Raw genomic sequence first — 17,626 nt, forward strand, 5'->3', positions numbered from 1 at the left:
GTTTACAAGAGGTTTTAATGGCTGGGTTCAAGAGAGGTTTTAATGGCTGGGTTTACAAGAGGTTTTAATGGCTGGGTTTACAAGAGGTTTTAATGGCTGGGTTTACAAGAGGTTTTAATGGCTGGGTTCACAAGAGGTTTGGCTGGTGGTTTTGGCTGGGTTTACAAGAGGATGTGGCCATGTTAGCCTCGATAATAATCCTCGGCACACTTATTCTCAAACATCCTAGTGAGTGAATATCATAAGTATCCATTGGTTCAGTTTTCATGTTTAATATTTTCGTTATAGTATCACAAATATCCAAGGATTATTTCCAACTCGCTGAATGTTTATCTCACACAGTTTGTCTTTGAGTACAAACACTAATTAATACCCGAGTAGCTTCTTCTTCTTCTCCTTCTTTTGACCTGTAACGCTTTGTATCGCTTCTTACATTTTACGCTGAACACCGATTTTCTGTGTTTTGTTATTCTTTCACCGGAGCTGCCGATACAAAGGCTGGCGGGGAGAAATGTCAAGCCACCTTTGACATCAAGATCAAGACCAGCATACAGTCGATCAGCCATCCACATTGTTAGTTATTTACCTCTATTAAATCATTTCTCTATCTATTTTCTACCTATGTGTAAATGGGATGTTGTGAGGGCCTCGCAGCATCCCGATAAACGCTAAAAATGAAAACACTCGCCCCCAGTTTGGCAACAGTGCCCGGTGGAGGTGACGTGCACGGTGCAGCGTGACTGAATGTTGGCCGCTTTCTGCACCCTCCGGCAACTGTGCAGCGTGAGTGCTTTCCCTCGAGTGTGTGGCCACGCGAGGCACACAGGTGGAAGCGTGCGAGGATACCTGTCACCTGCTGGAAGCCATATAGGTATACGTGTTTTCTTCCCGTTAAATAGGCAAGTTCGTCCACCTCCAGGAGTTAGAATTTCCTCTATCTTCTTGTTTTAAATGAGTATATGGGTTTATTTTTCACGTCTTGGAGTTTTGGAGTGAAATATGGATGCCGGAAAGGTAGGTTGAAATTTTAGTGGCTTGGCAGGGTCGTAGCAGCGGCCAGTTTGTCCTCCTGCAGGAGTTAGAATTTCCAATAGCTTCCTGTTTCATGGTAGTATATGGGTTTCTTTATTTTATTTTGGGGTTTTGGTCAGTATTGTGAAGGTCCTCAATGTCTCCTTCCCCGCAGCGGAGTGGAGGGGCCAGAATAGAAAGCTAAAACAAGTCTGTGCTCGTGGAGTCGCCGGTGGTCCTGCGTGGATCTGCCCGCCACCCGCTGATCCCCCGAGCCTGTTAGGACGTGGTGCAGGCCGAGGCTACAGCACCGGTGACAGCTGGGGCAAGAAGAAGCACGCCTCCAAACGGAAGGTCAGGTTGCACGCCGCCACACTAACCATGGACCCGGAGGTGGAGCAGCAGCTGGCGCCGCTCAGGGCCAGGTGCAAGGAACAGGTGGGTCACCCAGGGAGACAGTTTAGAGTTTGTCACGACCATGGTGTACTTGATGCACTTTATCATGGTCCTCGATTGTTTTTATGTAACATAACCACTTCACCTAACCAGATTTATTGGTCATGACATAGTAATAAGGTTTAGTCATTGACATTTTCTTCACATATTACATATTTAAATCGGGCCCACATTTGAAAGGCCCCAGATATCTAGGTATTTATCCAAAATTACACCCAACTCACTCTGGTAGTTGACCATATTTTTTTATAGTTTTGATTGATCGTGTTAAGGTATCACTGATGATCACTACGGTAACTAGGGAGAATCACTTTGCACCTCCATGGCACAGTGGTTAGTATGCTTAGCCACAAATCCGCAGACCTGGGTTCAAATCCCAACTTGGGCTGTCAGGCACAGCCCACCCAGCTGTTCATCCTCCCCATTGGGCTGGTCAATAAAATTCTGCCCTCAAAAGGCAGAACGCATTAACTCCAAAATTTTGGTTTTGAGAAAATTGATAATAAAGATTTGATTAGTCATTGCTCTTTTGCTAATTCCATCTGCACACTGTAATTTGTTCGACATATAAATTGATCTTTGTAGTGTTGTTTTATGGCATTAAATTTCACTGAATGTGTAGATTCCATTGATATGAAAATCTCAAAAATGGCATTTTTGGAGTTAATGCGTTCTGCCTTTTGAGGGCAGAAATGTGTACCTGGGGAAGCTACACTGTGGTAACCTGGATGACACATCTTCGCTGTGTCCTCAGGTAGTGGGTATATTCCCCCGCAGGCTCAAAACAAATAAATAAAGATACTCAATGAATCATGATAATGACAGGGTTTCCCCTTTGCAGGGTGACCTTGTCCGGAAGCTGAAGGCTGATGGGGCACCTGAGATGGACGTCAAGAAGGAGGTTCAGGAACTCAAGAGCCGCAAAAAGGTAACCGGGACTAAAGAGTCAGAAACTGTAGTAAAAAAGTTGTCTGTATTTCATGAGTCTGCCCAACCTTAAAAATTTGCAGTTTCAAGCTATGATAGTTTTTTTATAACTAATCAACCCTGACCAAATAACATTCTTAACTAGATGTTACCTTGGCTGCAGTGTATTAGTAACCTAAACTAAATGTATGAAGGGAAGGTTGGTGGTAATGTTATCCAATTTTTGTCAGGAGTTGGAGGACACAATTCTGAAGCTGAGTCCGCCTGACACTTTTGACCGTGCCAAAATGAATGACCTCGTCAAGCGCCGCTTCTTCTTTGACAACTCATTTGCCATCTATGGAGGTGTTACAGGTGAGTGTGAGGCCTGGCTGTTGCCTGCATGAAGTTAGCGGATATTGGACTAGTCATTTTGGTTCTGTGAAGCATAACACACTAATCGACTCACCGACTTGATTCAAATGCTAGGTGAACTGTGGATAGGAGAGATGAAAATGCTGTGTAAACAGCTGCTCTACCCATGGCAGGATATTAGAAATGTCAACTCATTATTTAACCAAGTATTGCTATTAATATTGGCCTAGTCAAAAGTCCAAATGGTTGTAAGTTGCTTATTCATTCTCTTTTCTTTCATTGGAACAGCACTATCAGGCTTTCTTGTTGCTGTATTTGTTTTTTGCCCTTGAGCTGCCTCCCTTGCTATAAAGAAAAAGATCTCATAACTCGAGGACTAGCTATGAATATATGTGCTTTCCTTTTTCTCCATTATTGTGTTGCAAATATACATATGAACCCTTCTTTGTGCAGGCCAGTATGACTACGGACCAATGGGCTGTGACCTCGTGGACAACCTCCTGGCAGAGTGGCACAAGCATTTTGTCATCCAGGAGCGCATGTTGAAGGTGAACTGCTCCATCCTGACGCCCGAGCCAGTGCTGAAGGCCTCGGGGCACGTGGACAAGTTTGCTGACTACATGGTGAAGGTGTGTGGTGGTGCTTGGCCATGCTCTTATTAGCACCCACTTGTTTTGAGTCAGTCCAGGACCTGTATTCTCAGATGCTTTTGGCTCACAGCAAATATTTCCAAAGGCCACAAAGGATATTAGTCAGATTCTCAAGGGTGTCTTTTACAGTCCTGGTGCAGAAGCATCATCAAACCATTGCTAGGCTCATAAAACTGCCCATAGAAGTACCCATAACCTCTACTGCCTTTCTTATTGGAGACTTACAAGTAATTGTGTTCAGTCAGTCTATACCACTCTTCTTAATTTCAGTGACATTTCTCTTAGTGGAGTCTTGTATGTTATTGTGTCCAGTCAATCCATGCACACTATAAGAAATGGCTATGTCCCTTACCCTCCTCCTGATGCCTCATATCATGTAGGCACATGATATTTTTATAGCCATTTCTCTCTTCAGTTTGCTTTGCTCACATCATTTTTTCCTTTTCCATGTCGTCCTTAATTCCGTCATCCTTGCAGGACGTGAAGAGCGGCGAGTGTTTCCGGCTGGACCACCTGATCAAGCAGCACTTTGAGAAGGAGATGGCCAACAAAAAGACACCCCAGGAGGAGAAGGATGCGCTCTCTCTCACGCTGGCTCGCCTAGATGGCATGAATATGGTATGTGCCTGACTGAGGACTCCCTAAAGGTACAGATAAGGTGGGGTCAGTTCCTCCATCATATGATTCTTAAACCTGTTCAGGAGAGGAGTGTCAGGAAACCTCCGGAACTGAAATAGATATTTCTTTTTGTCTTGCTTTATGGAAACTGTGTTGTGGAGATTTTTTTATCATTTGTACAGTCTGTGGCCTTTCCCTAACTAAAAATAAAGCTCCTGTAAGTAGGCAGGACTGGATAGTGGGCACAAGCCCCTCATACATCCTCTGTCTGTGCTGCAGGAGGAGATGAATGCCCTCATGAGGAAGCATGACATGAAATCTCCGCTGACGGGCAACGACCTCACCGACGCCATGGAATTCAACCTTATGTTCCCCATCTCCATTGGACCCTCAGGTGGGTGACACTGTTGGGGGCAGTGGGGTGTATGTACCTAACTGTAGTGTGTATATTATATTAAGTAGTTATTGTATATTGCATTATTGTGTGTTTGTCACCATTGTTTAGGTGCCTTGAAGGGTTTCCTGAGGCCAGAGACAGCTCAGGGCATCTTTGTCAACTTCAAGAGGCTGCTGGAGTACAACCAAGGCAAGCTGCCCTTCGCCTGTGCCCAGGTGAGCACCTCTGAACCTCTCTTTGATCCCTAACTCAATTTTATTCATAAACAAAATCTGTGAAGTAACACTGCCTTCATGGCCAAGATCTTGACAATCATATTTCTTTTTATCAAGTTTTGTCCTTATTGCTTAACTCTTCAAAGAGGGGAGTGTCAGTACACCTCTGGAACTAAATCAAGTCTCTGTGGCATCTATTATCTTTGTAGATGCACCCTCTTTTTTACTTATTTTAAATTTATTAGTGTATTAACTTTGTCTTTGTGTCCTTCACATTGTGCTATAGTAATAAATCTTGCAAGTTCTTGCGTGTCCCTCTGCACACCTGGTGCCTTGTATATCCCTGCCAACGCTCACCCCGACAGGTTGGCAACGCTTACCGCAATGAGATTTCTCCACGCTCCGGCCTGCTGCGGGTGCGGGAGTTTACTATGGCGGAGATTGAACACTTCTGTGACCCCCAGGATAAGAGCCATCCCAAGTTTGCGCAAGTGAGTGTGTTGATGTTATTATTGTTATTATTATTATTATAGATATAAGAGATATAAGAGAAAGGGCATTGCAAGAAGAAGGGTGGTTGGGTCTTTGGGACGAATCATGAATGGCAGAAGTATGAGCATAGAGGTAAAGAGGGACTTGAGAAATACAATAATAGTACCAACCCTCACATTTGCAAGTGAAATGTGGGCCTGGAATGAAAGTCAGAGGTCTAGAGTGCAGGCAGTGGAAATGAGTTATTTGAGGAGTGCTTGTGGTGTGAGTAGAATGGATGGAATGAGTAATGAAAGTGTGTACGAGCGTTTTGGAATGTGTCACAGGGGTGAAGGGAGGAAGTGTGGAGTGGTGGAAGAAGTGAAGCGACAGACTTTACAGTGGTTTGGCCACATGGAGCGAATGGAAGAGAGTAAGATGACCAGAAGGGTGTATGTGAGTGAAATAGAGGGAGGGAATGCTAGAGGACGACCTCCAGTGAAATGGAGGGATAGGGTGCAAGAGTACGTTAGGGAGAGGGGGGAAAGATCTTTGAGAAACTTTGAGCAGGCAAGGAGGGAGTGTCTGGATAGAGAAAGTTGGAAGCTCTTCTGCCATGGCCATCCCCTGGTGGGAGCTCCTAGGAGCAGGCGTCGATGAAATGAATGAATGAATTATTATTATTAGGGACCAAACAGGATATAGACACGAGCCAAACTTTGACCAGCTTTCTTACTTTTTAAAATCATCAATTGTGGAATTGTAATTCTTAAGGGCTCAATGTATATATATGGTACACTGGCAAACTAACTGACATGCAATCCTCCAGGTGGCTGACACAGAGATGATGCTGTACTCCGGCTGTGCCCAGATGGATGGCGAGTCAGCGAAGCGGATGACCATTGGGGAGGCGGTGCATGGGGTGAGTTTCCGGCCTGTGCCAAGCTGCATCAAATGACTGTGACTCATCCCATCATCTTAATCACTGTCACCAGACATTGTTGATCCACTGCAGGACATACATACCTAGGCCTTTTGCAACATTCGCTGTCCCTAACACTATGAAAATATACCACAGTTAGTTCTGATGACTCGCTCTCTTTGGGGTCTTTTCTGTAAGAGGTTGGCTACACTACAAGAGCCCACAGTTCTCTTTGGCCACATTTTTCCATTGTGTGTTCCTCTCACACCGTACCTTCCCACCTCTCATGCTGCTTTCTTCCCATCAAACCATCTGCCACTCTCCTGCACTCCTATTTTTTTCTCAGACAGCCAGATATAAAAGGAAGGTGTGAAGTGTTGAGGGGGGCAAGGGGACAAGCAAGGAAGATTCAGAGTTTAATGATGTGTCCGTTCTGTTGGTAGTCTGGCCTCGGTCCACTGGGGCTCCTCTCCACCCCGGCAGAGGTTGGCGCCCTGGACCATTACCTGGGTGACCGGAGCTTTGTGCTGGGCCACAGTCCCTCCCAGGCTGACGCTGTGGTGTTTGAGGTCTTGAGGCGCCCCCCTCCGCCCAGCCTGCCACACGCCTCACGTTGGTACCGACACATAGCCAGCTTTAGTAAGGAGGAGAGGATCAGTTTTCCCGGAGAGAGAGTTCCGCTGGAGGAGCTGACAGGCGGAAGGCAGAAGGTCCTTTGATGTGCTCGGTAGCTCGTGTTGTGGTGTGTGTGGTGGTGTGGAAGGGAACACGCTGGGACTACACAGGGTCCCGAATAGGGCGAGATCAAAGAGCGCAAGCCAGGACTGTACCTAGAAATTTATCTCTGAGGAAGTTAGGACAGCATGCTTTGGACAGTGATGAGCAGTGAAGGCACAATACATCCCAGTCCAGGTAACATTTCAGTGAGTGGTTTCATCCCCATAATACCCCCCCTGAAATATGCTGCTGCTGCTGCAAGCTACAAATATTTGACTAGAAAGTGTAGTAGGGCGAGATCTCAAATGCCTTTAAATGCAAACCAAAAGGAGCTAAATCAGTTGAAAACAGAATTACATGAGTGACAACCAAAAAGCTCAAATTCAAATTGGTAAGCTTATGTTTCAAGCAAGCTCTTGTGCTATTTGGGACCCTGCTGTAGGCTGTAGGCATTGCACAGAGCAGCTTAACAGCATGGCAGAGCACTCCTCACATGCCTGGCCTTTGTTGTTAGAATTAGCAAGTGTGGTTGTTGGTAATGGTCACCTCTAGATGCAGAGGTTACTAATGTTTGTTTATTTAATGACAATTCAGTGTACAAAGCTTTGCTGCTCGCTAATACAAAGTTTTCAGACACTACTGCATAGGGGTGCAGTAACCTCTCAAAAGTGACAAGGGCAAATAGCACGAGCAACAAAATATTCATCCAAATATCCTTTAATAGGGACGAGCAGGTCTTAAATGCATGGTGCAGAGCAAAAATTAACAAAATTTAATGAAGAACTGACCTGCCTGAATGATAATATAACAGCACAGCCCATGGACTGATTCAGAGTTTATACAGCACAAGCTCTTGTATTGTCCACAGTCTCATGCTATTTGTGACCTTACTTCTGCAGCTCTGTGTGGCCATGGTGAGAGTCAGCTGTGTGTTTGTCACCTTCACCACGCACCCAGTGTTGCCCTCCTCACGTTATGTACTTGTGTCAGTTTTGTCTTGTGGGAAACCTTACCTCAGTGAAAGGGAAGAAGGTCATCAAGCATACTGGTTGGAAGTACCACTGTCACTACTGCTGTTACTTTTTGGCCAGTATCACTGTCGCTACCATCACTACTTTTAAAGATCCTACTTCCTCATTTATATCTATAGTATAATGAGCTTGATGCCCTCTTGTTGTGTTGTGTTTCAGTTGACCATTCCTGAAGCATGTTGCATGGATTATTAACTCAGCTTCCAGGCACACTGAAAAGACCGATCATTAAGTTGGCCCAGGAAGGATAGAAATAGGAGTATAAAAAGGAGTTATAGAATAGGGAAAGCTGAAGGAAGGATGGGCAAGGGAGGTGGGAGGCTGATCATTATAGTGGCCAGCAAAGGTAGAAATATTAGTATAAATAGGAGTTATAGAATAGGGGAAGGTGAAGGAAGGAGGGATGATGGCAGGTGGGTAAATACTGTTGTTGTGGTTGTTTTAGAGGTATTGCATCCACCTTCACACCCTCTCATTCACTTACTTTGGTGTTCCAGGGCTTGGTGGCTAACGAGACCCTTGGCTACTACATGGCAAAAATAGATAAAAAACTGCCAGGGGTAAATGTATGAAAAAAGAGGATGAGGATGAGGAGGCAGGTTAGTGATGGAAGATATGAATGGGTTTAGGAAAGAATAAAGGCAATGGCAAGAAAGAAGATTTGAATAAGGATAGTCGGATGGAAGGAAGGAAGCTGCAAAAATTCAATCTCTGGCGGGGTTCATTATTATTGTTCTTGTGGTTTTAGAGGTGTTGCATCCACCTTCACACCCTCTCATTCACTCATTTTGGTGTTCCAGGGCTTGGTGGCTAATGAGACCCTGGGCTACTACATGGCACGCATCCAGCAGTACCTCCTCAGGATCGGCATCACTCCCAAGAAGCTGCGTTTCCGCCAGCACCTCAGCAACGAGATGGCCCATTACGCCTGTGACTGCTGGGACGCTGAGTGCCTCACCTCCTATGGCTGGATAGAGTGTGTGGGCTGTGCCGACCGCAGCGCGTACGACCTCCAGCAGCACACAAAGGGGTCAGGTGAGGAGGATGAGGGTGGGAGAAATGGCATCATCCAAAGAATATGTGTCAACTGTGAAAGAGGAGACAGGATGAGGGTGGATTAGGCAGGGGGAGGGTCTAGGACAAGGGAGCTGAGTAAGGGGAGACAGGACAAGGGTAGGTTAGGCAGGGAGAGGAAGTAAGAAAAGGAGGGAAGTTGTGAGAGGAGAACAGGAAGAGAAGGATATGAGATGGATGGAGGGAAACAGGTAATTTGCGAGGAATTCCTTGGTATGTGTTTTTCTATTTGGTTGAAATAAGAATGCTCAAGAATGTGTAATGAGTATGTAAAAATGTGAAGTAAGAATGAGTTTTTTTTTTTCTTCATTTATTCATTTGTTATGGTACGTCATTTTGTTGCAGGTGTTCGGATGTGTGTGGAGAGACCCCTGAAGGAGGCCAAGATGGTAGACACAGTGGTGGCCGTTCCTGACAAGGGTGTGCTCGGCAAGGCCCTGAAAAAGGATGCCAAGGTTGTGATGGAGGCGCTGGAGGCCCTGACCAAGGAGGAGGCAGAGAGGATGGACAAAGCCCTCAGTGAAAGTGGGTGAGTGTGTGGAAGGGGCTGAGAGATGGCAGCATCCTCAAAACAGTATTACCAGATGCTTTTGTCTCTCACAACAAACATTTTCTAAGGCCACCAAGGAAATCAGTCGGGTTCTCATGAGTGTTTTCACGTTCATGGTGCAGAGGTCTCATCAAACTATCCAAAACCTCTATGAAAGCCTTGTCAAATGTGGGTTCTCACGAGTGTTTCTACATTTATGGTGCCAAAGTCTCTTCAAACTATCCAAAAACACTACGAAAGCCTTGTCAAATATGGCTGTGTGACCCCCGAAATGCTTAAAAAAATATGGCCTTCAGCATTGGTTCATGAGTAGGCTGATGGTTGAACTGCATTAAGTAAGCAAACATATAGTATAACTGAGGCAGCTGAAGGAGAATGGGTGTAGGGGACAGAGACATTTGCACTGGTAAACGTAGACCACACAACTCAGGAAGAACCAGATGTAAGTTGCAAGGAAAAGCAACCCTGAGTACACCAAATACAAGGTGACTTTTCCCTCTCGTCCGTATGTGCCTGTGCTAACTATCAACTCTCTCCCACAGTGAGTTTGAGCTCAACGGCTTCTGCTTGACGAGGGCGATGGTGCCAAGCTTCAAGAAGGAGCTGAAGAAGGTCCATGTGGAGGAGGTCATTCCCAGCGTTATTGAACCGTCCTTTGGCATCGGCCGAGTCTTCTACTCCCTTTTGGAGCACTCATTCAGGTCAGGGCTACATCATGTTTCCTTGTTTTATTTTCTCGTCATCCAGGGCTTCCCCACTCACCCTTGAGTTTAGGTTATCCTGAAACGTGATAGCCAGCACCTTATGGGATATATAAAAAAAGTGACCTCATCTTGTATAGAAAGTCTCATTAGTAAAATTCATATATGCTTCCTTACTAATGAGACTTTCTAAACAACAAAGTGAGGTCATTCTTTGTTGATTTATACCATAAGGGGCTGGCTATCAAGTGTTTGAAGATATCCTGAACTTAACCTAACCCTTAAGTCTGTTCCTTGCCCTGTATAAGCCTCTTCCCTCATTGGTTTGCTGCGCTACAATAAAGTGAAGGTAAAAGCTTATCATGCCATTGTTATTTTTGTTGAGCAGAGTGCGAGAGGACGACGACAAGAGGACGTTCTTCTCGCTGCCGTCGGTGGTGGCGCCCATCAAGGTGTCAGTGCTGCCGCTGTCCAGCAAGCAGGAGTTTGTTCCCTTCACCACACAGCTTGGTGAGTCTTGTTGCCTCTCCCCTCACCTTCATCTTCCTTTCCTTGTGCTGCTGTTACCCAGGGTCATGAAGTCAGAGGGATCAATCTCCAATTTGGAAACTTTTGCACCTCTGACTCCAACCCACATAGATATATTTTATTTCTTGGTTCTTCATATCAATTGAAATGTTGAGTAGAAGACTGTTGGGGCTCACTTTGTAGCATACTTGACTGTATCTTATCTTCTCCTTCTATTTCACTCTTAAACTCTGGAATCAATGGTCTCCCTTTGGCTTTCTTTTTAATCTTTGCAGGAGCAGTAGTTTTCAAGCTTTTTATACTTTTTATTTTTGTGCTTGACCCTTGGCCCCTCTTACAAGGAAAGCTATGAAGATTTCAAGTTGTTTTTCCTTCCCCTAACAGCGGATGGCTTGACGGAGCTGAATATGTCTGTTCGGATTGACGACTCCACCGGGTCCATCGGTCGCCGCTACGCCCGCACGGATGAAATTGCCATTCCCTTTGGCATCACAGTTGACTTTGACACGGTGAACAAGACGCCCCACACTGTTACCCTCAGGGAAAGGGACTCCATGCAGCAAGTCCGCATGCCTGTAAGTGCTGGGGTCGGGCTGAGAGAGTGTGTGTGAGAGAGAGAGAGAGAGAGAGAGAGAGAGAGAGAGAGAGAGAGAGAGAGAGAGAGAGATGAACAAAATATAAATGAAGTATGAACAGATCAGGAAAGGAAGGATCGAGGAGAGAAAGAGAAAGAGGGGAGAAAAAAGGGGGGAGGGATATTTCTTTCTTGGCAGATTTAGAGAGAGAGAGAGAGAATATTTTATCCTCTTCCTTACTAATCAATTTATCCCTTACCTTCCTGCAGATTGAGGAGGTTCCACTCACCATTAAGAAGCTGGCGGACGGCAAGATATTATGGAAGGATGTAACTGAGAAGTGGCCGATCTTTACCTCACAGGAAACCACCAAGTAACGCTTGCTGGAAGGAAAAGGAATAGGAGGAAAGCAGCACATTTTCACCTCACAAGAAACCTTCAACTAACACAAGCCACAATGAAGAGTAGTGACTAGTGAGATACAATTGGCACATCTTCACTTCACAGAAAACCACCAAGTAACACAAGCCACAAGGGAGGGTAGTGAGAGACCATTGGCACATCTTCACCTCACAGAAACCACCAAGAGAAAGCAGGGAAAGGAGAGGGACAAATAGCATAGGGAAAGAGACAAGTGGCACATCTTCACCTCACAAGAAACCACCAAGTAACACAAGCCATTAGCGAGGGGAGTGAGAGACAAGTGGCACATCTTCACCTCACAAGAAACCACCAAGTAACACAAGCCATTAGCGAGGGGAGTGAGAGACAAGCGGCACATCTTCTCCTCTCAAGAAACCACCAAGAACTGCAAGCACCAAGATTAAGCAGAGACATTGAATTATTATGATTGTATCCTGAAAACTTTTATCTGAGTGCTGCTCAGAGGTGTAATTCATATATTTAAAAAGCTGGTACAATTTTTCTTTTCTCTTTTTTTCTCTCGACAGCATCATCACACATGGTTTTAGATCTTTTATACTGTGCAAAGAAGCACAAGTCAGTGTAGTATTCTGGCACAGCTTTACTATAATGTGGTTGGTGTTGAAGCAATAAAACTTAGTTTTCTTTGTCATGTTTATAATTGCACACAATACAAATTGACTTGAAGTGGGCAACAATTTCCATCATGCCATGAATCTGGAAGGAGAAAGGGGACTTACAGGACTGCAATGGCCACTGCAGCTACACTGCTCTGTGCCAGGCAGGGTGCATGCAGCCCATCTCTTGCTCATGCAGATTTGAAGTCAACTTCTTAAATTGCAGACACCACGCAGTCAGGGTTCATGGCTGGTAAGTCGACAACCAACTGCACCTTTAATTAGCACTTTTGTTCCTGGGGGAGCACGTCCATGATATTTGAAGCGGGAAACTTGCAGCATTTATTAAAGTCCATGTCCCAGAGCCATATATCAATATCATTCTGATACATGCTGGAAAAAAAAAAGTTACATTGGTTGGCCTGTAGGCTACCCAGGACAGAGTGACGAAGTGAAGTTGTAAGCGAGTCATTCAGGTGACAGGGACAGCTAGCTCCCTCAACGACCACATGAACGAATATATGAATGAAACAGGCAAACTTTCAATAGTCCTATAAGAGCATAACTGTGGTACTACATGGATGAATATATGTTATGAGGATGGAGCGGTGGTGTACGTGCTAGAAAAAAAGATAAAAAATTCTGAGCAACAGAAATAATGGTGTCAAGCTTGAAAAACATGACATGCCATATGGGGAACGATAGGAAGGCTGTGTTTGGCAGCCCATGAGGAGGGAAGCTTTACACAGGTGGTCAGAGTACAGGCGGTGAAGGAAAGTGAAACCCATGAGTATGGAACGCTAGAGAAACGAGGTCATGGGAAGAAGTGCTGAAGAAACGCTAGGTGCCTGAAATTTAACATGAAATATAACTTTCCCACTAGATGCCCAGACATGTGGAATGTCTTCAAGGAGATGGTTCACGCTAAAACTATTCACGAATTTATTGCTAAACTTGATGAAATAAGAGTTAGGACCTCAGAGCTTAACTCTCCTCCTCTGTATCACAACTAGACATACATTTCCATGTGTCATCCTTGGTAAAGTGCATGCATATTCAGTAACAAGCTGCAAAATAATTTAAATTCTACAATAATCTGTGAATGTAGCGAAGTTATGTTTTTTTGCTGCATCTCTTTAGTCATAGTGAAGTGATGCTGCATGCTCCTCCTGCAGGCATAAACTACAGTTTATTTATAAAATCCGTTCTCAAAGCCACCAAGCCTTCCCATATAGCCGAGGCCTGAGTCGCTACTTTGGGTGGTGGTCGCGGAGCCACGCCCGCGTTGGCAGCGGTGGCGGCGGCGGCGGCGGCGGTGACGTCAGCCTCAGTCTTCGCGAGGGGCCGAGGGAGGGGGACGCGTCTTTGTCTGCGCCGCGGCCGTGTTTGCTGTGCCGTGCCTAGTGAGGGCGTCGTGCGGATGATGTGCCGTGCCTAGGGCGTGCGGCAGCCATGTTTCGGTGTATCCCCATCTTCAAGGGCTGCAACAGGCACGTGGAGTATGTGGACAAGCGCCACTGCTCGCTGGTCACTGTCCCGGACGACATTATGCGCTACGCCCGCAGCCTGGAGGAGGTGCTGCTGGACGCCAACCACATCAGGGAGCTGCCCAAGGTGCCCAAGCGTTCCCTGCTGCCCCTACACTGTTTCCAGGCTGTGGTGGTGCAGGCAGGGGTGGCGGCGCCTGGCCCACCCTTCCTTGCCCTGTCCGCCCTGCACCTGCCAGCCTCGTATCCGCTTACCCGCCTCCCTGCCTCCCTGCTGCTCACCTTCCTTCCTTCCTTCCTTCCTCACACCCGCCCGCCCCGCCCCGCCCTTCGAGGCTCAGGACTCGTGTAGCCCCTGCGCCGTGTGGGATGTGCCGTGAAGTGCTTGTGGTGGCGAGAACAGGTTGATTAGTCCGCCGAGACGGACCTTCGCGGGTGTCATCTTCCTTGGTGACGGAAAACTGTGGAGGGTGGTGGATACATGGCAGGTCCTCCTTAGAACAACGATGCTTAAAATGATGTGTTGCAGTAATTTGTCTCTGATCTTTTGTGTGGTTCCTTGGACGAAAAAACCCGCATATGAGGAAGTTTAATTAATTTAGTTTAGAAAAAGGCTTATACAGAGCCGTTCCGACGGTGGGGGCGAAGGCAGGCAGCCGCGGGGTACCGTGTGGGCCAAGGGCGGGACCGTGATGAGGCCCACGTCCCCTGGGAGGCCTAGCTCCCAAGGGGCATGGACCTCACCTGAGAAGGAATTACCTCTCTCTCTCTCTCTCTCTCTCTCTCTCTCTCTCTCTCTCTCTCTCTCTCTCTCTCTCTCATTTCTCCTAGCAGCACATATAAGAACAGGATACTTACACATACACTCAAGGCTTGTAGTGTTTTCCTTTTCATATCTAATTTTCCTTATATTTTTTTGGTGTAGAGCTACTTCATATTTATAGAATACCAGTAATCAGATATTACAAATATCTTAGGGCTAAAAATATGCATATCACCCCAATCACCTGTGCACCAGAGAGAGAGGGAGGGGTGGTGTTGAAATGGGAAGGCCTCTCCAGACTTAAATGTGTGATGTTCCCATAAGGAGAGTAGATAGAAAGTTTAAAAGAGAGAACTATCAATTTGAATCCATAGTCTATCACGCCCACTCTGCCAGACAACTAACTCGTGGTTTTACGAGCATGGCCTGTAGTCAACTTGCTCCACCTCAAAGGCCGGCTTATCTATCGGTCTTCAGAAATATGACTATGCTCCCTTTTCCCTCTGTTGTTGTGGTGCTGTGATTTCATACTCCCATCAGTCGATCTCCTTTCCCTCACTCCTGCCACCTGTTACCTTACTTTTCATAACCCATCCACTTCCTATCTCTCTCTTCATCTTCTTTTGACCTGCAACACTTTGTATCACTTCTTAGGTCCTCCTCTCAGTCCTCTCTTCTGTTTATTCACACATTTTGCTTTTCAGTGGTACCATATTACTTAACTTTCCTCACTGTAATATACTATCGCACTATAATTTTCAGTTTGTTGCTTGAATCACTTATTTTCATTGTTTTTCCATACACTTATTCAAGCATTTGTGCCCTTTTTTCCCAGTACTGTATCAGGAACACTTTAGCTAGCTCCTCTTCCTCATTTCTCAGTTTCAACCTCATCCAGTCAGCTGTCTATATTTAAGAGGCAAAGAATAGGCATATACTAAGGAATTCCTGCCAAATATGCTCTTTCTATCTAGCTATCTATTATCCTTCTCTTCTTGTTTCCCTTTGCAGCTTCCTTCTTCTGCCTTCTCCCTCCCTGCCTAAGCCACCCTTGTCCTGCCTTCCCTTTAACAGATACCTTACTTTTCCTTCGCCCTGCTCTTTCCTACACCATCTTTGTCCTGTCTCCTTTCCTCCTCCCTTTTCCTTCTCCCATTCCTTCACTCCTCCCTTCCCTTTCATTCTCCCTTCTTTCCCTCTCCCTTTCCTTTCCTCCTCCCTTCCTTAGGCTTCTCCCTCTCCCTCTCCTACCCCTTCCTTTCTGTTACTTGGTAATGTTCAGAAAAACAGAGCATGCATGGTCCTAGCCTCTCCTGCCCTACATAATGCGGCTGTGTCTGTCTGTCCATCTATGGCAGCTCTCTCCCTCTCTCCCATCCTGTTTACCCTTTCACTTCCTTCCTGTTATCTTCCTGCTCCCTGGGTTCTCATTCTCTCATGTATTCTCATCATCATCATCATCATTTCGTTTAATGTCCGTATTCACTCTTCCTGAGCGGTTGGACACTTTATGGCTCTCCTCCATTCTACTCTGTCTTCTGCCTGATGCTCATCCAATCCCATCAATGCCAAGTCTTCCTGTATACACCTTCTCCACATTTTTCTAGGTCTACCAACTGGTCTCCTTCCTTCTACCTTCAATCTCTAAAACTCCCAGCACTGTATCCTCCCCTGCTCTCTTTACATGTCCAAACCATCGGAGTCTTTCCCTTCTGAGCACTGTTTCCAAGTCCTCTACTCCACATCTGTTAGCTACATCTGCACTAGACACTCTGTCTTGCCACCTTGTTTCTCTCTCATGTATTCTGATCTCACCATTGCTGGGTCCTAGTTCTCATTTGTTGCTTTGTGTTTTGTGAGAGGTGGAGGGAGGGGAGGTGTAGTGGCTGCTGTTTTTATTATCATAGGCACTCCAGGGTTATTAATTGTTGCGCGGCGGGAACGTTGATTTTTCCTAACTTCCATTGTGCCATCTGTTTTGTGTTAATTGCTGCTCAGATTCTCCTCTTAAAATGTTGCAAGTGAGGCTGGTCATAGTTCTTTCCTTACTCTCCCCAGGTTTCCCTTTCCCTCCTTTACCCATGCTGCCTTTTGACCTCCTCCCTTTCCCTCTTTTACCTCTGTTTACTTCCCATCTCCTTCCTCACTTTATTCTTTCTCTCTCCCTACCTCTTACTTTTCCTACTTTCCACCTTCCTCCTTTACCCTTGCTGCTCCCCTTTTTGCCCTGCCTGATCTTCACTAGGACACCTCACTGGTCCCTACGATATTGTCTGTAGCTGCAGTGTGGCGTCTTTTCCTTCATCAGTAGTGTGGGCCGCTAGTCTCGAATTGCCACGCTACGATTGGTGACCCTGGAGTGACTAATATAGGAGTAAAAATAATGGTCACTTCAAAGGGTAGATGTTGGTGATTCAGGATGTCTGGGAAATAACCGAGTATCCAGAGATATACGAGAGAAGAATTTTATGAGGAAAAGAAAAGGAAAGGAAAGGGGGAATGAGAGATGAGGGTAGATGTCAGGAGTGTCCAAAGAAGAACCAAATACCTAGAGAGAGAGAGAGAGAGAGAGAATTTTTTTTTTAATGAGGAAGAGAAGCAAGATTAAAAGAAAACCACTCCTGAATCTGCCAGCAAAAGACCAGCTGGCGATTGCAAGTCCAACTCGTGATCAGGCAATGGTGGTGGTGGTGGTGAATTACACAGACACACAATGACAGTGTTCAGCACCCCCAAGAGAGAGAAAGAAGACTATAATCTCTCCTGAAACTTTTGTCAGTGGGTGCATTGAGAATGATGAAGAAGTAAATGGTAGAGTTTTAAGCCAAGATGAGGTCCAAGCAGCCCTCAGCGAACTGTTAACCAATGCCTCAGCAGAGATATATCCTGACAATGTGACAGAGATGAGCACTAAGGCCATGAGCAGCTTTAGTTTATGTCCCCAACTTAACTGTTATTCCTAAAAAACTGGGAACGAGCTCTTGCACCCTCTACTACACATCCTCTAGGAAATAATTGGTTACAAAAGATATTATTATTATTATTATTATTATTATTATTATTATTATTATTATAACAGATGAATCAGGTAGAGAGGGAGGAATATGGACATTATAAGCTATGTACCTGAGATGCCCAG

The 17,626-nt window shown here is 45.6% G+C and overlaps 2 protein-coding genes across 16 annotated transcripts in view; both read left to right on the plus strand.

Moving 5' to 3' along the window:
• The first annotated feature begins 435 nt into the window (after positions 1-435).
• On the plus strand, positions 436-12,268 carry LOC127007949 (glycine--tRNA ligase-like). 2 transcript variants are annotated; one of them, XM_050879490.1, is made up of 18 exons: positions 436-573; positions 695-871; positions 1,187-1,449; positions 2,309-2,395; positions 2,625-2,748; positions 3,202-3,377; positions 3,876-4,016; positions 4,296-4,410; positions 4,522-4,628; positions 4,994-5,119; positions 5,929-6,021; positions 6,465-6,731; positions 8,570-8,804; positions 9,189-9,372; positions 9,936-10,094; positions 10,483-10,604; positions 11,007-11,197; positions 11,467-12,268. In XM_050879490.1, the coding sequence occupies exons 2-18, from the start codon at positions 745-747 to the stop codon at positions 11,572-11,574; spliced, it is 2,625 nt and encodes an 874-aa protein (XP_050735447.1). In that variant the 5' UTR covers positions 436-573; positions 695-744; the 3' UTR covers positions 11,575-12,268. The 2 variants fall into 2 exon arrangements, with proteins under 2 accessions (XP_050735447.1, XP_050735448.1); XM_050879491.1 differs by lacking the exons at positions 436-573; positions 6,465-6,731.
• A 1,269-nt stretch (positions 12,269-13,537) lies between these two features.
• Positions 13,538-17,626, plus strand: part of LOC127007947 (protein scribble homolog) — a 95,701-nt gene continuing 91,612 nt past the window's right edge. For all 14 annotated transcript variants that reach the window (XM_050879475.1, XM_050879481.1, XM_050879479.1 and 11 more), the window contains exon 1: positions 13,538-13,851. In XM_050879475.1, coding sequence (XP_050735432.1) covers positions 13,690-13,851 — 162 coding nt within the window. In that variant the 5' untranslated portion in view covers positions 13,538-13,689. The remainder of the gene's footprint in view (positions 13,852-17,626) is intronic.

Source organism: Eriocheir sinensis, chromosome 36, assembly GCF_024679095.1.
Source record: "Eriocheir sinensis breed Jianghai 21 chromosome 36, ASM2467909v1, whole genome shotgun sequence".
Lineage (NCBI taxonomy): Eukaryota > Metazoa > Arthropoda > Malacostraca > Decapoda > Varunidae > Eriocheir > Eriocheir sinensis.

What these genes read in the sequence shown, in the direction of transcription:
- LOC127007949 (XM_050879490.1), top strand. Translation starts at nt 745, where the DNA reads ATGTTGGCCGCTTTCTGCACCCTCCGGCAACTGTGCAGCGTGAGTGCT. An exon ending in TGCCCTTCGCCTGTGCCCAG is followed by an intron (nt 4,629 to 4,993) that starts GTGAGCACCTCT and finishes TCACCCCGACAG; the next exon opens with GTTGGCAACGCTTACCGCAA. An exon ending in CTTTTGGAGCACTCATTCAG is followed by an intron (nt 10,095 to 10,482) that starts GTCAGGGCTACA and finishes TTTGTTGAGCAG; the next exon opens with AGTGCGAGAGGACGACGACA.